The 21118-nt window shown below is 48.8% G+C and overlaps 1 protein-coding gene across 1 annotated transcript; it reads right to left on the bottom strand.

Annotated features, from left to right (window-relative positions):
• Nucleotides 1-320: 320 nt before the first annotated feature.
• Nucleotides 321-20362, bottom strand: TMOD1 (tropomodulin 1). The gene is made up of 11 exons (XM_072860549.1): nucleotides 20131-20362; nucleotides 17415-17578; nucleotides 15297-15453; nucleotides 11730-11849; nucleotides 8296-8385; nucleotides 7655-7785; nucleotides 5969-6076; nucleotides 4262-4405; nucleotides 3365-3509; nucleotides 1627-1686; nucleotides 321-833 (listed from the first exon to the last, which is right to left on the bottom strand). The coding sequence occupies exons 2-10, from the start codon at nucleotides 17532-17534 to the stop codon at nucleotides 1652-1654; spliced, it is 1050 nt and encodes a 349-aa protein (XP_072716650.1). The 5' UTR covers nucleotides 17535-17578; nucleotides 20131-20362; the 3' UTR covers nucleotides 321-833; nucleotides 1627-1651.
• Between the last annotated feature and the right edge of the window lie 756 nt (nucleotides 20363-21118).

Below are 21118 nucleotides of genomic sequence, written 5' to 3'. Positions count from 1 at the left end.
AGAAGAGAGGGCTCTGGTTTGCTGATTAGTTTGGCCATCTCTGTGGGGTTAGCATTTGCATCATAGCTCTAAAGATGACTGTTTTCTTCAGACATGTGTAGGACAGAAGGATATTAACCCATCCTGAACTGCTCAATTTTTGAGACTCTGTTTTATAATTGGTGGCCTTAAGTTCCATTTAATCAGGGGGTGGAGATCAATTTTTTCTAAGAAACACAGGGATGCATTTGAAACAGCATCTCCAACTAATTGACTCAGCAAATGTCGGTAAAAAATTGTAATTCACAATTCTTGAAATTAGCCATGTTTCCAGGTAGTAGAAGTGCTTGTTAAACTAGTTGCTCCTCTATGGTTACTTGAGATCAATTTGGAAAAAAAAAAATAAAGTATTTTTTTAATACTTCTATAATTTGTGTGGAACAGTTGTATCTTTCACTCATGCATACCACATCCTAACTATGAAACACCGTGCAGGAAGCTGATAGAAAAATTAGGTCCCAGGTTAATTAAGAGTCACTTTTACACTGGGATGTAATCTAAACTGAGATTGCATAAACTTGGCAGGTTTTTACTGGCTTGAATAGTTTCCAACTCTACAGAAAACATCAACAGTACTATGGATAAAATCTTCAACTACAGCCACTAGTTTAAACTGTTAGTGCATAAAACAGAACTGAGGCACCACACATACTCTTGTCAAGGCACTTATTGCCTTTAGATTTCCACAGTGTAGCACAGATCACCAGGAATGACCTCCATAGCCAGGAACTACACTCCAGTTCTGCACTTGGGAAAAATAGGCCCGTTCAACTCTGCAAGTCTTCTCTTCCTCACTGAAAAAGAAGAGGAAGAGGAGTCAGTCATGGCAAAGGGACAATGTGGATGGCTGGCTTGGCTTACCCATCTGTGGAAAGGAGCTGGGAGATGTACTTTCTGCCAGGAAAGAAACAGGATAGCATCAGCTTCTGAATTCCTGCTTTAAGCAGCAGGTACAGCCTTACACAGTTTAAAATCAAGGAAGGTAAGATGAAGTTTCACTCCCTAGGAATTTTTAAGGCCAGAAGCTACTTTCAGCCTTACCTCCCTTATTCTACAGTCAGTTACATTTCACAGTTTGTCTTTGTAATCTGACTTTGGCCAAGGCATCATCTGATGCTGACTGATGTGAAGACAGCAGGAGACGGATGCCACAGTTCTTCCTTTGCTAGTTTTACTCAATTGCCCTTTCAAATTAAAAAAAAAGGAAATAAATTCTATCTCATTTCTTATCTTAAGCCTTTAGCCTCCAGCCCTCTGATCATGGTCAACAAGGTTAAAGCAGTCTCATATCTACTCTCAAAAGTTGATTTACAGCTCTGACAGCTACACTCATGACTTTTCAAGAAATGTGTGCGAGGAAAAAAAGGAAAAAAAGACTGTATAAAGAGGATGCAGAAGTTAGCTCACAAGGATGAATGTAAAAGCCTTCATAGTTGGTTCATATAGAGCATCTTAGAGAACAGAAGCTGTAAGACCAAAACCAAGTTCTGGTAGCATCAGGTGATGGTAGGCAAGAGCACTGGAGTGGAGCACAAGCAGAGAGCTATTGCTGACAGGGAGGAAAATAAAGTTTTTCTATACTTATACATTGTCCAGGTGTAGAGCTGAGATGCTATTGCCAGAGACCAACAGACCGATGAATACGAGCTGCAAACAAGAACCAAATCAGACAAAAAATGCAGAGCTTAATGGTCAAAGAGGCAAAATGCACAACTGTTATGTGGAAGGCAAGTTGTGAATTCCCCCCCTTAACAGCAGGAACAATTAAAACACTAGATTCAAATCTTCCAGCTGATTACTTTGAATGCCAGGTGCTGCATGGTCATTAAAAACCTTGCTCTGTTCCAAAGGACAGACAATAGCAAGCCTTTCCTGGTGCAGCTCTCTCATGACCAGGAATGCAGCTGCAGGCAGAATAAATACACAGTGAACTGTAATACCAAGTATTCTGTGTGGTCCCTGAAGAACTGGCACATACCTCTGTGCTTGGCTGTGCTTCCTAGGAGCACGGTACTGGCTGAAGCAAGACTGATTTTTTTTTTTTTTCCCCATTTTTGAAACACAACATATTTATCATTTGTCTAAATATGGCAGTCACTTAAAGCTGTTTTTCTGTGGCTTTTAAACCTGAAGTTGATTCATGAAGGAACAGAAGACCCTGTCTGTGGTGAATCATATGCAGATTAAAATATGTGGTTCCAGATTTCCACCATTTCTTCACGGCTGGCATTTATACGTTAGGTCTTTTCTCAGACCCTGCCTGTTAGCCCTTGCTTTCTAGATGTGTCTGGCAGAACCCAGCAGCGCTACTTCAGGGGGGGTCCCTGGGAGCCTCCAGCCCAACCTCCCGCTCGCAGCAGGGCTCTGCCTAGCACTGGGTCAGGGCAGTCGCTGGCTCTGCCCCTTCAAGTCCTGCAAACCCCCACCCTCCCTGGGAAGGAGTTCTTCCTAATGTACAAAAAGGACAATCTGCAAACTTTTGCTTATTCCTCCCGGATATATTGTCTGCTGCTGTGGAGAAGGAGTTTGGTGCTGTCATGTTTGTAACCACCCTGCCTATGCAGTTAGGAGCTGTTGAGTACAGCGTGGCTGGTATGTTAGCTGCATTCAATACGGCTCTGCTGGACTGATTTCCAGTGCTCTACAGCAGCTTGTAGCCAAGCAATGGAAAGCCTCTGCCACATGCATTGGCTGAAACACCAATTTGCAGACTTGCCCACGTTTTGCTTCACAAGCACTTCTGATCACTTCATTGAGAGCATAAAGATAACTCAAAGCCATGTGGCTCCCCACCTCCCCCAGGAAACACTTCCAATTTGTTTTGCTGAAGGGGTGGGCCAAGTCCCACTGCCATCAAAGTTCAACTCTACTACTTTTCATCTCCTTGTTAAAGTGGGAATGAAGCTGGAGGAAGACAAGCAGTTGGCAGGAATTGCAAGTGCTGGCAGCTCACAACCCATGTGCCATATGCTGTATCATGTGCCGTACCGAAGCACGTTAGCAGCTCTCACTCCTTCCCAACAAGATCCACTGTTAGTGCCAAAAACGCTGCCTCTTCTGGGAGTTTTAGCTGCCCAGCGTCTCCAGGTTTGGAGCACAACCCATCGCCTGGCCGACGGCAGCTGGTTAGGGAACCAGTCAGTGAAGGCTGCTTTCCTCCTTGAGGGGCAAGGCATCATCAGGCCCTTCAAGGGTTGGTTTCTAATTCGAGCACATCCACCGGAGCCTTCAAGTGAGCAGTTCTGCCCTTCCACTACTAGGAATTGCCCACAGGCAGAGGGAGGGACCTTCCCGTGCTGCCTGGCGTGCAGCCAGCCCGACTCACCGAGGTCATTGTTATTCATCATGGCATTTGAGGCGCGGAGCCGGGGACCTTGCTGAGTGAAATGGTACCCGAACTTCAGCAGGGAGGTGTTTTTTTCCAACATGTTCGCAATTTCCATTTCTACTTTGTTGCCCAAGGGCTGGCTCTTTTGAAAAGAGAAAAGAGAAAAGCAAGCTGGTTAGGTCAGAGGGTGATTCAGGGCGAGCACTTAGATCTGCCATCTCCAGCCCTTCCCTCCTTCTTTGGATCTGCTGGTCCATTTGGCATTTCTGACTTGGAGTTGGTGAAACAAACCACTGGCCTGTTCCTGGTACAACCAAGTGGCTCCAACTCCTCCAGCAGACATTCCCACAAGTCCTCCTGCCCAAAGACTTTATTTCTTGGACAGATTTGCAGCTAAGAGACATCTGGAGAAACTATGATTTTGAACTCCCAGTCACCTGTCCCTGAGCTCCCCATAGCTCAGTTGATTTGCTACTACCCCCTGGGTTTCTGAGGGGGCTAAACTTGCCATAGCATCTGTACCACTGCACACTCTGGAGCTCTCCTTCTCTTTCCCTTGCATTGTAGGAAAAATTTCAGTTTTACTAAATAGACATTATTATTTAAGTCTCTGCAAGAGCTCAGAGCAAGGTGTGATATTGGACAGGTGCATCACCGCTCTCCAGGACAGCACCAGGAACACAGAAAGCTGCTTGCACTGCCACAGCCTTTGTTAATCACTGTAGGTAGCAGCAGATACTGCCCAGGCACTGCAGCAGAAACAAGGGGCTGAAACCGCTCCAAAGCAACCTGGCAGTGGCGGTGGGCTGCCACCCTCCACCTTAACCAGCGACCCAACTTCCCGCAACCAGGACACGTTAACGTGATCAGAGCTCCTGCTCACGCACGCTTTACCTGGTTGTCGATGCGCAGCTCTACGAGCGATGTGTTGCCCTGGAGTGCTTCCACAACAGCCAGGATCCCTGACCCAGAAATGAAGTTTGATTCCACGTTCAGGCTCTTCAGCGTGTTGTTGACCTTCAGCATTTCTGCCAGTGCCTGGGGGCAGAGGGGGTGGGAAGAGCTGGCAGACAGGCAGGGGCAGAGCACCCCGGAGGTGGTGGGACTCGACTGTCCTCGCCTCCAGGGGACGCCGGGAGGACCCCGTGTGCCAAGCGGGTTCAGTGCCACCAGATGGGTGAGCTCCGGCGGGGTGAAGGGGGTTCCCCCTTGTTGCAGGGGGATTCTTGAACATGAGCATGCTGGAGGCCACAGCAAAACCTCGTACGGAGAAACCCTTAGGGCCACCCCGAAAGGCGACAGTCCACACCTGTGGCTGCCCAGTGACAGCTTCATCTGTCCCTCTTCTTCTAAAGCCAGCATGGTGATGGCAGGGATGCTGGCCGGCATCGGCCCTGCCTCCTGCCTGACCAGCTCCCTGCCTGCACTGCTCCTTCTGCATGGGGCTGAGATGCTTCCCATCACAGCAGGCAGAGAGGGAAGCATCTGTCTCGAACAACAAGGGATTCTCCATGTCCAAGACATCCTCCCAAGTGGCATCACAACCATATTAATCACTTTTGCTTCCCTCAGCAGGTAAGACCAGAAGTGGGCTGGCATGCTCCCAACCCCCCCGACCTGATCTGATGATCTCATTTCATAAGCTGCATGGGAGGACCCGTCTATGTCATGAAACAGAAGGACCAGAACCTGATGCCCAAGCAGCAGGGTTGACTCGCACCCACTCACACAGCACTTCGCTCCACAGCCCCCCTAGCCCTGTACGGTGCCTCATGGGCCCTCAGACAGCACCAGTGCTGCCTGCACAGGCTTCTTCCCCAGTCCAGAAATAATGTGAGGGCTGTACTCACTCTCCAAAAATATTTTTTTTTCTAACAGGAAACTGGTGTGCATATGTGTGCGTGGAGGTAGGTAGGGGTGGCCTGGGTGAAGAAGAGCAAAAATTGGTTGCAGTGGTGCTGGAGGAGTGTGCAAGGATGCAGCCTGGAAGGTAGCATGAGGGCCAGGCAGAACAGCTCAGCACCTCTCTGCATCCCCACTGATATTTAAGATAGCTTGCAGCAGCCAGAAACACCCTTTATCACTCACAGAGGCCACATATAAGAAATGCAGAGGCCTGCTGCTGCACAGGTCTGCACAAAAGAATACATGAAAGAGAGCCGGAGCAGACATGTGCAAGGGGAGGGACAGGTGCGCACACAGCAGCATATGGCTTTGTACCAACAGAAACAAATGGGTGGCCCTGATGTAGGATAAATCAAGAGAGACAAACTTCTTTTACAAAATGCCACTAGGAAGTGAGTTCTTGTCTCCCTCTCCTTTTCTGGGAGATCCTTGAGGGTGAATATGAGACCAAATGGGATTAAAGAATTGTGTCCTGAAATCCCTGCAGCTGAAAAAGGAAGCGAAGGAACCGAAGCCTGTCTGTCGCTTGGCTTTCACTAGCGCTCCTGAAACTGAAGCATCTGCACCAAACACCAGAGGTGCAGAACGTGCCAAACGTGACGAAGGTGCAAAAGCAGTCAGTCAGCAACTCCGAAAATACCTTGCCCAAGAACAGCTCCTGTCACAACTTTATGACAGTGAGCCGACAGTACTTACGAAAGCAACAGGATCATTGCTCCGTGTCCCAACTACACTGAACTTCTTCACATAGGTATTATTTTTCAGCGCTTCCGCAAAAGCTTTTAAAGTTGGTATGGGAATATTCTGTGAAAAGAAAAGCAGAAAACCTGTGTTATGCCGTCATCTGTATGAAAAAATATGCAATACAGTTAAACGATACTTCAAATTTCTTATCAAGGTCAAATCACCAAATGCACTGAAGTAATTTAGGAAGGGGTCGATAAAGATTTTTACAAATTCTCTTGCTATAATCAGCATGGACTAAGGAGCATGGCAATGTCTTCATCCTATTTCCCACGCAGCTGATAGCTCACTGCCTTGATTTCAAGCTACAATGTCTGCTGTTTAATTTAATTGCTGAGAAACTCAGCTACTTACGAACGCAGGCGTTGTGGGGATGTATGTAACTAGGATCCATGAGCCTACAAAGCACTGCTCCTGCACTTTTTAATACAAATGACAGCACTGAGCAACATTCATGTCATGTTCAGAAAAATTTCCACCTACGAGGCCCGATCCAGAAAGACCTGAAATGATCTTTTTGTAGTATAAACCACAGACACCTCTGACTGCTTTATACAACATCCTTCAGGCTAACATTTGCCATGCTAGGTCTCAGCCCAGAAAATAAATCCATGCTGCTTATTCTGAGTGCCTACAAAATGAGTATTTTTCACTTATCAAGCACTTTATATACCCTTTTCAGATGCACAAGTTTTCACCTGTCCAAAATTTTAAGTGGTATCTTCAGCTTGGACTTCTTGCCACAACATTTGGATCCCACCACGTGGAATCATCTGTAGTCAAAGCCATCTGCAGAGCCATAACACAGACCCCAGCAGCTTACCATCTCCACTGCCATTCCCCAGTTCTCCAAACCATGTCCCAAAGTCATGAGTCCAACACACAAAAAAAGTGCCTGCCTGCCAGATCCTCAGCCTGGTGTCCTCAAGGATTCACTTTACATGAAAGTAAAAATATTTTTGTTATAGAAAGGTGGCATGGCACAAGTGTTTTTAATGTGCACATGCAGTTAACCACATTCTTGCTATTTCAATATATGATTATTCAACAGACCCCATGGGATGGGGGTCCTGGAGCCAGGGAGGACAGATGGAAACTGTATTTTTTAGTACGTGTATGTGTCCTAGAGGCAACACCAGAAGTGGAGCTGTGTCCTGATTTGCTTTCCACAAGAAGTAAAGGAGTACCACAGAAGGGATGGGTGGGAGAGGGACAGGGCTACCTGCAAGAAGGGAGGTTTCTTCATATTTTCATGGCAAGTGTCAGGATTATGAAGCCTTTTTCCTCCCACCATTTCATCTTGCATAAACAGCCCCTCCACCAAATGTGCCTGGCTAAACCATTAAAGCAACCTAGAATGCCTTTAACCAGACAGGCTGGAGACACATCTCCCAGACTACCTGGAACACAGCTCCACTCTTCCAGGCATCTACAGGAGTCCTCCTGCTACCAACCCCACACCATTGTCCCACAATAACAACGCTTATTGCCAAAATGGAGATGGGAAGCATTGGTGTTTCTTGTCTGGCTACACGCAGTGTTTTGGTATTACCCTGTGCAGCAAAACAGACTTGGTCTCTGCCTTCCGTGTATCAAATGTTTGGTCCTCTTATTAAGAGAGTAGAAAGGAGAAAATACCATAATATTGTTAAGGTTGACTTCCTCAAGGTCAGGATCATTGCTTTGTATTCGTTTCAGAGTTTCCTCCACATCCGTTGAGTTTGGTTCCTCATCAGGAACTGGTTTGTACTGTGTGGGCTTAATCACACCTGCAAGTAAAAAGCAAGACGTGAAACCGAAAGCACCCTGGGCAGCAGCATGTTCTCTTTGGGTGTGTTTCTCCTCTTCCAGAAGCAGTGTTGGGAGAGGGAAGCATGACCTGACAAACAGATGCAAGATGAAAGACCCAACAAGCACTCAGCAGTTCCATGTATGCTCACATGCATCCAGAAATGCTGCCTGGCAGTGGGGCCAACCAGCACAGGACAGCCAGTGCCTGCTGCTACGTGCTCTCAGGGTCCAAAACTGGGTGATGGAAGGCACACTGCCTGCATGGGGCTGTTCCCTGGGCTGTGCTAGCTCCCAGGCAGTGCCAGAGCAGTGGCTGCGACAGCGCTGCCTCGTACAGGGCAAGGATGCACCGGAGATGGTCCCAGCAATCACAGGCTGCTCTGACAGTCACAGCTCCAACCTGCAGCCTCAAACTAATTCCCACTTTGCCTCAGCTAGCAGCTTCAAAGCCAAACACTGTAGCCTGCTTAACACTCTAAATCACTTACTGTTGAGCCCTTCTTTGTTCACGATGGTGCTGCTCCCCAGTGCCTCATAGTACTGCTGGTTACTCATCAGGGTGTGCATGCCGAGGATGGCTACAGAAACAGAAAAGGAGAACACGACTTGTGTTATTGCAGGCTCCAAAGCCAGGAAAAGACGCATAACTGCCGTGCTGCTCGGGACGGGGGTTCATAGCACATTACCTTTCCCTGTGCAAGCACAGAACAACATACAAACGTGGGACCGAGCCCCACAGCTGTCATAAATACACAACAGGGCTCAAATGTGCTCCCTTGTTTATTCCAGTGTAGCATGATTCATAGACGAGGAACATCATCTCGTGGACAACAAAGAGACAAACAGCCAAAGCTTCCCAGTAGCCAACTTGATTCAGCATCATGCAAAAATAGTGAGGGGAAGACAATAAAAGAAAGAAAAAATGGCATTGGTAGGATTTAATCTAAGGGGTCCAGTCCAGCAGGAACCTGCACATCCTCATCACTCTTGCTCACCTGGGCATGTGCCACACACTGCGACAGTCCAGTTTTTGAGATGAGCTGTGCCCCACGCAGAACCAAACCGACCCCTCAGGCAGCAACATACGAGGTGACTGTCATCCAAAGCATAGCAATGCACATCATGTTTTTACTCAACAACAAACAAGGGGGGTGGTGGTGGTGGTGTGCTTTGAACTGATCTTTGTACGCTTGGAAGTTGACATTGTGAGAAGCTAAAGCTCTGTTGGCTTGGTCGAAATGCAGAAAGTGATGGTATGAACAAAATTCGAAGACTGTAAGAGCCCAAAAGCCAAACTTCTGCCAATTTGTGTATCTCAGGCTCATGACTGCAAAACCAATATGCAAATGCACGTTGAAACATGCCCAGGGGGATCTGCTGATGTTCTTGCCAGCTGCAAATGAGCAGTGGGAAGCCAATGGCTTAGAAACATTTGGGCAAAGATTCTCTTTATAAAGATAACCCTGCTACTCACAGAAAGTTCATGTTTGAAAATAAACTGGTTTTTTAATCAACTTTTTTTTAAATGACTATATGACTTTCTGAAGAAAAATGCAGACATGTGAATACTTGTTATAAACAGACACATTTGAACAAATCTCGACCTTCGCATGGGCACAGTCATTAAAATAAATAAAGGACAAATCTCTCCCTAAAATTCAAGCACGCCACCACAAAGGCACTTTGCTTTCCCATGAGCTGATCCTCTTATGCTTGGTTGGCACCAGTCCATCACCATTTGCTCAGTGCTTCGGCCCAGAAGGGCTGGGAGTTGCAGGAGAAGGCTATCCCTGAGGCCTGTCACATGAATGGCATCTGTTATGGTGACAGCTCGCCGTGACTCCAGGTCTGGGTTGCACGGGCAGGACAGCCTGCAGCAAAGGGTGTCAACGAACACCACTGTCCACCCCCCCAGCACATCCCTGGTTGGAGTGCACAGAGCCCAGCAGTCTCTGTCTGAAAGTCTGAGTGAGGTTGGGCACTTGGAGTTTGCTTGTTTGTATTTTAGTCGGCCCTCTTCTCTGCCAGGTACTCACAGCTGAAATTTTCAGGAGTGCAACACAGGTCAGAAAAGTAATCTGCAGGCTCAGCATTTCGGGGACAGACATACACCCCAAACACAGCTTACTCGGACAACGAAATCTCTCCACTAGCCAGGACTGTGAATATCTGGACTGCAGACAGAGGGAAGGATCTGCTGTTATGACCACGCGGGGTTTTGGGGGGCTAGAGTTTGTGCTGGTAGACGAGAAGGACCCGCTGTTTGTAAGTCTGGTGCTTACTGTGTATTACCCAAAGGAACTCAAGCAGAACGAAGGCATCCCATTTCTGCCTACCCCAGTAGACCAAAGGCACAGGAGCCCTTCCAGGACTTGTTAGGAGGCACCCACAAGAGCTATCCTGCTGGCCTTGCCAAGAAAGGGATCCAACACACCATGGCTGACAACGAGCCCTGCTAAACAGGCAGGAGCTGTCTCACAGCCTTAGCAAACTTGGAAAAGCAATGCTGTCACTGTCAATATTGAGATTTCAGCACAGCTAGTATCACATCAGTCCTCCTGCTGCCACTTCACGTGTATTCTCCCAACAACTGCAGAACAAGCTGCCCTGAACACCATTTCTCTGTGAAAATAATTGCTGCATAGATCTGGAGCTTAGAAAGGCACATTTTATAGGATAGGGCTTTATAGGACTCCAGGAATACAGTAAAAAAGCAAAACCCAAAGATGCAATGCTTGGCCAGGGTACATACGTTGGAAGCCTTAATGCAGAAACACATTTCTAAGCCAGAATATTATATTATTATGTAGAAGATGTCTAGTTGGTGTGGTTATTCTACAGGCTATCTTACAGACTTCTGGCAAGGAGGATACTGTTAGGGAGCATGGAAGTCTGAAGGAGACAGAACTGGAAGAAGCAGCCAGCAACACTGAAATATTCGACTGCTAGACCAGCAGCAGACATGTGAGCTCAATAAAGTACCAAGGGGGTGTTCATACGCTCCTTTGGCCAAGGCATATCCTATCCCAGTCACAAAGCTAAGCCCACGCTACTGGCTTCAGCAAGATACCAATATTGTCATCTCTGAAGCTGCAGAGCAATGAGGCTTGCAGGGGCTCGCCTCCACTCAGACAACACTGCCTGAGAAGCAGCAATGGGACACTGCTTGAACTTACCTACCATGGAGGCGTAAACCCCTCAGATAAGGACCATGCCTGTCCTTCCCAGTCTGCATGGGGCTTGTTTAGCCTGGTGAAGAGCACACTGTTGGGGCTCGAACAGCAGCTGCAGTCTGCGATCGCTCTGTCCCCTCTCCAGCTCTCTATGCATTCCAACCTGCTCCTCAGTTGTTGTGAAGTAGACAAGCCTTTTAACGCTGGATTCCCCCACCCCTGAGCTAACACTCACAAAACCGACCGACCGCACAAATCGCAAGAAATCCGTAGCTTTAAAATGAGTTGGAAAAGCTCTTTAACAACCAGCAGCCCTGAGCACGCTGAGCATTAGACTGCTCTAACCTGACAGCTCCTTTAATAGGTTGCACAAAAAATCCACATTCTCACTGGGTCTGCTTGATTGTTTCCTAGAGGTTTGGCTTGAAGGAGGCTGTGCTTCTGAAGGTGACAGGCTGCAATTTGCAAGATTCAGTGGCAGAAACAGGAGAAGAGATCAAACAGTACACTATGTTCCCTTGATAAATCCTTCTTCTCCCTCCTTAGCTTTGGTCCATGCTCCTGAGCATGGGCTGAGAGTAACTTTAAACATACACATCTTTTTTAACAAAGAAATAAATCCTCTCAAATTCCAACAGCATTCAGATAAACAGCAAAAAGCTCAATAGCTCATTTCCCACAAAAGAACAAACAAGAAGAAACTAGCAGTGGAACAACTTGAACCCTCAATTCACGTGCAACTATTTTACCAGCAATGTCACAGAGCTCTGCATCAGAGGCATTAGCAAGGGCTTCCTCCAGTTCCGGCTCCAGAGTCACACTTTCCAAAACAGGATCCATCGGCTTCTGCTTGGGGATCCAAGCTTTTCCTATAAATGCAAAGTGAGGTCACTCTCAGTATAGCTATAGCACCTGTTTCACAACTAGCCGTGCAGATACATTTCCGTGGGGTGAGATTTGCACAGTTGGAAAGGACAGAAGGGGCACAAGGACCTAGAGAAAAATCAGAGGAGACAATGAATCCCTTCCCATTAGCTTGGTCTGAGTCCTGCTGCGATGTGAGCCAGGAGGCACCTGCCAGACACCTCCAACTGTGGAGCTGGACTCCTTCACCAGCGCAGAGGGCTGCATCTACAGAAGCCCAATAGTAGCTTTGCACAGGACGATGACTGCTCAATGCACAGCACTCAGAAAGCCACGCACAGCCTGACCCTGCAGGACTTCACTTCTTTGAAGGCTCCATAAAAGGTGTGGAGATTTGCCAGTGCTCACATGGACCAAGAGAGGCCAGTGGCCCGGATCCAGCACTGTGCAGGATCAGTCCTGCCACCGAGACAGCTCCTGCTGCTAACTCCAAATGCATGGTGGCAGGGCAGATGGCACATTAGTCAAAAGAGGGTGGGAAGGAGGTGGTGGAGGGGGTCTGGCAGCAGGCAGGGATAGCGGTCGGTCATCCAGTGAGCACACAGGATGCAAGGAGGAGCAGGCTTGGGGCAGCTGGTCTGGCTCAGCGTTGCTGCAGAGGACAGTAGGGCAGCGGGGAGAGACACAGAGGGCATGCCAGATGGAGACCTCCCTGCTCTGTCTCCCGGGACAGCAACAGGCCAAGGCACAGGCCTTTTCCCTACAAGTTGGAGGTGCAAAGCAACAGGTACTGCTGGTAACGCAGAGCTGCTATCTCAGCTGCTCGCTTGTGGCCTTTTCCTAACGGCGGCTGCCCATGTGGACAAGGGGCTGCGCAGCCAGTGATGCAGCTCCAGCCCAGCTCTGAATGCCGTGGGCTCCCCGGCACTCCCCCATCCCATTGCCCAGGATGATCTCCAAGGAAGGGAAGCCACGACCCTTTCTCTGCGGGAGCCCGCTGCATCCCGAGGAGGCACGGGGGGTTCATGGCACTGCATGGCTGCTCCCAGCTCCTAACTGCTCGCACTGCCAAGGGCGGGCAGATCTCTTTGTGGAAGCTGAACAGGTCAGGTCTGAAATTTCACAACAGGGCACCTACTTGTGACTGACCCACCACCAAAGAAAAGAGAGAGGCTGTGGTGTTTCAACACGAAGGGCAGGGAGCAGTCTGCTGGGTAAACCCAGCGCTGCTGCGGGATGGGAGGAGGAGGAGGGATCCCAGAGCATTTTCGAGCAGTCCCCTCCCCTGAAATAGTCCAGGATCACTGCAGAGAGATACCGAGTGCAAAGCTCTCGGCCTGGCACGCCAGCCAGGACTATTTTTGTTCCCCCCTCTGAAACCAGAGTGAGCAGCACCAAAGGGGAGAAACAAAGATCTTGCCGCTCAGGGATGTGCAGAAACAGAAGGGGCTAAATTTAGCCTCAAGGAAGAAGCAACTGCGCTTCAGGCTCCCCCGGTATGAAATGGAGGCTGCTATAAACAGCCTTTTGCAAAACGGCCCATCTCCTGCCTGCGCGCTGCCGCCCTGACGAAGAGGGCAGGAATCTGCCTCCTGGGACACAGCTGCTCTCGCAAAAATAGACGGAGCATCATGTGTGCCTGCACGGCCCCGGGCACTCTGCAGCACAATGTCCGGGGAGGGCTGGCCCCCTCCGCTCTGGCTGGGTGCGGAGACCCACAACCGTCGTCCCATCGGACACACGGCTCAGCAAACTGTACACGCCATCTGGTCAGTTCAGCAGGGAGTAGGAAAAACAGGGCAAACTTAATTCTGCCGTCACACAGTAACTCCTTTTGACATCTCAGTGTCATCGAAACTTCTGGGTTTTAATTTTAGAAAGTTTCATATCTCAGTCATGCTTGATTACAAGTTTGAACTGTAAATTAAATGGTGCATGCAAACACAGCATTATATATCATAATACAGCATGTATGCACACACCAACTCCTACCCTGCCCAGCAGCGTGGCCAGAGAGAGCACCTCCCATGGCAAACTAGTAAATCACCCTCCGAACTGCAAACGTGGTGATTTATTTCCAGCTGTGCCACAACTGTGAATATGTAATTTACCATCTCTGGCACAGTCAATGTAAGTAGTGCCTTCACTCTACAGTGTGTCACAAGTGAAAATACGTTTAATGTGTTTGAGATCACATCGATTGACATATGATTAGCCCAGACCAGAAGCTGAAGACTAAAAATGCCTGAAATACCTCCACCTCCTGCGGAGCACTGCTACTACCTGCTGGGCTAGCCAGGCGGGTAGCCAACACTGGGCTGGGGTACATCTGGAGTTGCTAAATCGCTCTTCCTGACAGCACTCAATTTACTCTTTGCATTTACTTCTTTCAAGGAGAATCCTTTTTTTTTTGTAAAAATACCACCTCAGGTTTTATTAAGTGGACAGATTTAACACAAGCCCTTTCTCAGAGAGGCACGTGGATCAGTAAAGAGGCAGCTTTGAGAAAGAAGTCAGTTGGGAAACATGCTCACATGCCCACATTTTCATGCACTTCTTTTTTGACGCGGGGCAACCAGTAGTGCGAACAGCGTCCAGCCAGATCTTCTGCTGCAGGGGGACCATGGTACAGAGGGAGACACAATAGCAGAAAAAAGCTGCTGAGAAGCTCCTGGAACCCAGAGGCAAGGACTGTCTGGACCATGTCCCATGTCAGATGATATTCAGAGTGATAATGGGACCAGGAAAGCCCTTTGGATAACGGGACATGTCCCAGGAGAACAGGAAAAGATGCCAGAAGGAGAGGAAAGAGAAGAGACAGAGTAAACCCCTTGCTCACAGGCCCCAGGGCCACGCAGAGCAGGGGTGCAGCAGCCACCACAGGGCACGGTGCAGGAATACAGACATATGCAAGCTGTAGCAGACTGGGAAATTAGGCTGGGGTTGTGAAGAGGCAGTGAAGACTAGACGGGAACTGTTGGGATCGTCACAGCTGAGGGGAGCTGTGGAGTTTCTCTACACCAAGAGGAAGTTCAGAGTGTATGGATGGAGCATGAAAGGCAACAGTGAAGACAGAGCGCAGCCTGCACAGCTCACAGGAGGACAGGGCAGAGGAGGAACAAGAGAGGACAGAAGCTGGTGTCTTCCCCAGAGCTTGCTACAGCTGCAGTGGGATGGGGACGGAAAGAGGCTGCACAGTGGTACAGCCTCTGTCCATCACTTACAACATATCAGGTGGTACCCAAATCAGCAAGCACATGGACCTGTTGGGCACACCCCAGTTTATTAGCCAGCGTGGGCTGTGGCTGGACAGCAGAGAGAGCAGATCCACCACGCCAGTGGTGTCAAAATGAAGTCGTGCTTAGCAACGCGGGTCAGACACAACCCTTCTGCTGTGCACCCACTGTGCCTTCATCGTGATGCACTCAGCGTAGCGCAAAGGATGACCATACCTCTCTTTTCACCCGTGAAAGGAACCAAGTCTTCTCTGTCTTTAACATCCTTCGCCTGCTTTTCTAGGTGGGCCATGAGCTCCTCCCTTTTGAACGGGCCAGTTGGTGGCTTTAGTGTCTGATCCCGCTGCCGGAGCCCTGCCGGCAGCAATGCGTTCTAGGCACAGAGGGGAGAAACACGGGTTACCTCTGCAGGCCACGATCCCCTTCCATCAAACGTTCTCTCCCCTCTCCACTTTCCTCATTGCACTGTCTTTCTTCCACATTGCTGGACAATTTGCTTCTCCTTGTGTCAAAGGTTATCTCCATCCAACCCCACTGATTTCCACATCATCTAAGACACGTGATGCTCCTTCCCCCCTCCAATTTCAAATGCTGGCTCCACTACAAGATCTCCATGCTGCCAAGTGGATGTTTCTCTACAACAGCAGCTCCAGCCCTTTCTCTGGGGGCTCTCAGCCGACACCTCCTGCTCCTCCTAGCCTCTTCCCACACCCTCACCATTTCTGCTGCCTCATCGCAACAGTCGCAGTGCCAGAACCAAGCTGCTGAAGTCAACCGATCTTCTCCTCCCTGTATGTGTCTGTCTGAGTGCCCACATGCCCCACATGTCCCAACAAGCATCAGTTCAGGGAAATCCCACGGTTTTTCACAGAGCAGTCCAAAGAATTGCGGTGGTCTCTTCTGCCTTTCATGATCCATCACAAAACTACAGGCAGGGTCTCACAGAGAAGGTCACTCCGTTGCAGAACAAAACCCCCGTGAACCTCAGCCCTTTTTCACACTGCCTCCTCGTTATTCAGTCACATTAGCCACCACGGGAAGTTGCTTTGTGCCTGACACATACGGCATGTAAGCACCTGCTTATTTTTAAATATAGAACAGCCTTAATGCAGTAAGTAAGACTATTCCCAGATTTGACACTAAGCATGTTCTTTAAAGCTTTGCTGGATAGAAGTCAACATTTACTTTTTAAGACATCCAAGGTGATTTTGAACAACACCCTGATTTTTCCATGCCTGCCTAATAGAAGTAATTCATTATAATTTAAATCTGTATCAGTGAAAAGCCTGGGAAGGAAGATGACTAATAGGAAGCAATTAGACTTGGGCAACCTTGGAGGGCAACAGACAAGAACTGTGCCAATGCACAAGCAGGGAGGCATAGGAAACAGCGTGCTTCCTCAGGCTTCGTGCTGCAAGAGGCGACCAAGCAATCTTCATGCTTTAACTCCTTCACTCAGGCTACACCTGTACTGACAGATGTTCGTGATTATTTTACTTTCTGCATCTTTTGCAGAATGCTGCCTGTGTCTTCTGAGACAGCTGTAACCAGCCCATCAGCCCATACGCTTAATCCCGGGAGCTAGCCTGCCACGTCTTAATTATTATCGTGTGTCGCAATTAAAAATACTGATGATGCAATCTACACTGCCCATCATTTCCCCCAGAAACACTAACTGCATGTTGCAGGAACAATTTCTCGCTTGGCAGTGCCCAGCCTCATCATCTAACGTTGCCGTAACCCAGAGGCCTGCCAGTTGGCCCTGCACATCCCCTGCTAGGGCCACAGAACAACGCTGCCTCCAAAAAGCTTTCATTGCTTGGCACCAGCAGGCCCAGTGCACAGCTCCTACTGATGTTGGGAGGTTGCTAAAAAGCAATTGTCCCATTTTGCAAAACTCTGGGATTTGCGTTTCTGCCTAAATGGAGGAAAATACAGACCATCTGAAGTTTGCTACAAAAAAAACCCCAAACAACAAAACCCAAAACATTCCCCCCAGCGTGGCCTGATCAGAAGCAGAGATCCAGCTTCCGCAGGTTTACTGCCCTGCACCAGCACTGACTCACATGGGTGCTGCAAATCACGGTGCTCGTCACACTGGAGCACGCACGCCAGGGCAAGGGCAGGGGAATATCACAGAAACAAAGTCCCGCGTGTAGCCCACGCTTGCGATGGCAAAACTGCTTCGGCTCACCTGCGGACAGTCTCTTCCATCCTTGCACTGAGTACAGGCTCTGCAAAGGATCCCACTTAAATACAGATTACTAATGCAGCCCATTCCCCCACAACTACTGAGATTTACCACCTAGCAAATCTCACGTAAAAACGACTTACATCAGGATCCAGCTCTTCCAGCTCATTCTCTAACTTCCTGAGCTCCTCCTCTGTCAGAGCTCCAAGGATCTTGTCTTCATCCAGGTCTCGGTATTTTTCTAGCTCCTTTCTGTAAGACATCTTAGAGGAGTCTTGTGAATCTCACTTTTATGCCAAAACAAGACCTGAAATGAAAACAAGCAGCGTAACACTGAATATATGAAACATGACACTGCAGCCCGGCCGGTCGGGGAACGGTGAACACCACGGAGTTGCAGAAGATTTATGCTTAAAGCATGGCTGGCTCCAAAGCCAGGTCAGATTGCTCAGGGCCCCCTCATCCATATCCTACATGCAAGTAACGGCCCATGGTCATGAGAGCGGCACAACTTCAGTAGCACATTGCCCCATCACGGACTTACAGGGCAGCACTGAAGAAGTACTTTGTACAGCACCCTGGCTAGAGATGTCTTTCTCCAAGCAATGCCAGATGTTAACAAAGTGTCCTAGGCATTTATTTGCTTGAAGAAAATAATAGCTGAAGAAAAGACGATAAACCTCAAATTATAAAGTCTGCAGCTCTCATGCCCTTACAAGCCCTCAGCAACACCTCCCTGCACATGGCACTCCAGATAACATTGTCACCAGGTGGAAAACAGATTTGTAGCATCACTGAGTACCTCTGAGCCCTGCAAACCTCCACGAGGCTACAGTGTGCAGCACTCCTTCCCGCGTTTTAAAGCCACAAGGAGATCAGAAAGTATTATCCCCTCGTGTTCAGGAAGCTGCCAGTTAAATGTGCTGTTAGTGACCCACCTTCCCTGAGACAACACGTGTCTGCACTGCTGCAAGCTAAGCAGCTGACCTGAGTGTTACTGCACGTCTAAACCAACCCTTCAAGAAGAGAAGTGGGAGTAAGGTACTAAACAACCTATCCGGATAATCCCTGCTGACCCAGGGGTTTGTCCCATGTCTCCTAATATAAAATGCCATACACAATCACACGCGCGTAACTGGACCTCTGCCAGCTCTAAAAGACTGTAGTAGACCTTCTACGAAGGTCAGCTTGTTTAAAATATGCAGGTGGGTTAAAAATACAGTCACTACAACACACAACAGTGTATCCAACTCTGCTTTTTTGCTGAAAGTTTCCTTCTGTTCCATAGCACTGTCTGTATATTTACATTTTTGGGGCTCAATTTTTGCGGAGAATATTGAACTCTAGATAATTTAAAGCGACTTTTCCTACAGTTTAAAAAAAGTTTTGCTATTATCTCAAGTGGCATTTACATTAAAATAACAGCAAGGCCTCTGCATTTTTCAAGGAGCTAAACACCTTTCGAGTTTCTATAAATGGCCTCTCTTCAGCTTCTGCGGAGCATCAGAGCCCTACTCCGAGTCACATCTCTCCAGCTTTGCTCGTCCTCTCAGGGCCGGTCATGCTCTTATGATTGCTCTTCATTAGCGGAGAAGTCTCTTTACACAACTTACAACGCAGCTGCTGTTCCAGATAGGAAAATTATCTTTAGCTTGGTCACAAAAGGGCACATTAACGCACACACGGCTTGACAGCGAGCCCTTAAATTTAGAGCCGTCATCTGGTCAGACGTTCGGTGTCCCACTGGTGTGATGGCAATTCCTGCATCACTCGCATTCCTGCCACTCGCCACTTAGGAGGTGGAGTGCCGGGAGACAGTGCCTCCTTGATGGGAGGAACAGCCCCCCAGGCTCCCACAGCCGGGAGCTGAGAGGGTGAAAAACAGCTTTTCGTTGGGCTGGTTTGCTCTGCGCAGCGACAGTCAACCTGCGGGCACCAGGGTCGAGGGCAGCGGGAGGGTGAAGGAGGAAGGATGGGCTATGGGGCGTGGTGGGCTCGGCTAAGCGAGGCGGTGGGGACCCCAGCACTCCTGCGCTTTACCAGTCCCCTGCGGCAGTCAGCGCGAGGCACCTCGAGCTGCGAGACTGATGTGCAGCAGCCACACGACCGCGCGCCGGCCAGGCTAGGAGCCACGTCCAGCAGCTCAGCCCCAGCAAGGCTGCCCTTCTGGTCACGTAGAAAAAAGCAGAGCCTTCATCACAATTACCCATGAAAAAACACTTGTCGTTACAGTAATTATTATTACTCTGATGTGGGAGATCCTAGAAAAGCAGCCTGGACCCAGATCTGGAGATGTGCTGTGCCACTGCGACCTTAGATTTAAGTGCGTGAACCACAACTAGTCTGTATTTCATATTCAATTTTTAGTTTTGACTGTTCTGCTGTGGAAGGAGCTGGAGCTAAGAGCAGGCAGGAAGGCAGAGGATAACCCACCCCAGGGTGCTAAATTCCCTGTAATGGCTTAAAATACCCACACCTGCCATGCACGTGGGTAATCTCCGTCTTGGCTACGTGGGGACAACTACTCCCAGAGGCAGCCACAGCCCCCTCCTAGCAATCTGGGGTAGCCTGCGAGCGCCGGCTCGGCTGGGACCAGAGCACAGCCCCTGCAGGGCTGACCTTGTCGCCTCTCACCAGAAGGACGGAGACTGTCAGCACCGAGAGGCGAAAGGCAGGACAGACGTCGGATGTCAGCGCGCACAGGCAATGCTTCTGGAAAGCGCTCCAGGTTTCAAAGCATCTTGCAGAGATATGAAGCTGGGGCTGCATATAGCAAGGGCCTTGAGGGTTGAGGACAGGTGCAGAGCCTGCTGAAACACAGCTGGAATCCCTGCAGGGAGAATTTCGTTTGCTACGTACCCCGGGCAGAGCTGCCGGGAGGGGACAGTGCCCTCACAACCTCGCTGGCGCAGACGGACGGTGCTGGCAACTCGCACAGCTCCACAGAGAGCACGTCGGGAGCGCTAACCGAGCCCACGGCGGCAGGACGTTTTGTACTGCTCCCTGGCCCGCCGAACAAGCTGTGCAGGTTTAGCATTGCATCCTCCAGCACAGCCTCCAGGACCAGGACGTTCACTGGCTCTCCCTTATCTCCGCATCCCGGGCCTCTTCTACTCTATCTTGCTAATGAGTGCTGGGAGAAAAAGCAAATAGCCCGCCTGCTGTAAATGGCAAGAGGGCTTTGCACTGCCAAAAATAAGAAAGCGAGTAAATTCTGCCTAAGCATAATTGTTTTCATTTATACAACCTGCTGAAACACCCACCTCCACAAACAGCTCTCCCTGACCTGTGCTAGGGTTCAAGCATGTCTAACACAGATTCCCCCCCCCACCAGCAGTCCAAAAAAATACGATCCTCCAACACAATTGCAATATTATATTCAAATTTTAAATCCTCACACTTCTGGACATTCAGGAAAGAGTTAATCCTAATTCACCACAAACCTGCTCCATCACATCTATTCTCAATGCCTTCCTAAGATGGCAGTTTTGATTTCTTGCTATCTTTCATTAAACCTACCAATACCCTTTTCATTCAATCAACAAAGGAAGTATCACAACAAAATATATATGTAATATACAGAAGCTGCACAGGACTGACATTATTACAACTTTAAGTCCTCAAAAAATTGAAACTCATATTGATTACCAAGACAGCAAGCTATCAGGTCTCACTGTCCAAAGTATTAATCAGACACATTAGAAGACAGCCCAAACACTTGCACTTGGTAAGTCTGAAGAGCACACGAGTTGGTACGCATGAAGACCAATAAAAAGGTTCAAGGAGAAAAATGAAATCGGACGGCAGATGAACATACACCATAGGTCATCTACAGGGAAGACTGTTC

This window comes from Ciconia boyciana, chromosome 4 (assembly GCF_034638445.1).
Source record: "Ciconia boyciana chromosome 4, ASM3463844v1, whole genome shotgun sequence".
Taxonomy (NCBI): Eukaryota; Metazoa; Chordata; class Aves; order Ciconiiformes; family Ciconiidae; genus Ciconia; species Ciconia boyciana.
This window is presented reverse-complemented; position numbering and strand designations above follow the sequence as displayed.

Coding starts and splice junctions, on each gene's coding strand:
- TMOD1 (XM_072860549.1), bottom strand. CDS start 17,534: ATGTCTTACAGAAAGGAGCTAGAAAAATACCGAGACCTGGATGAAGAC. Junction 15,454..17,414: donor TGGAAGAGCTGGATCCTGAT/GTAAGTCGTTTT, acceptor CTCTGTGCCTAG/AACGCATTGCTGCCGGCAGG. Junction 4,406..5,968: donor GCAATGATCCTGTTGCTTTC/GTAAGTACTGTC, acceptor CTCTGCCCCCAG/GCACTGGCAGAAATGCTGAA.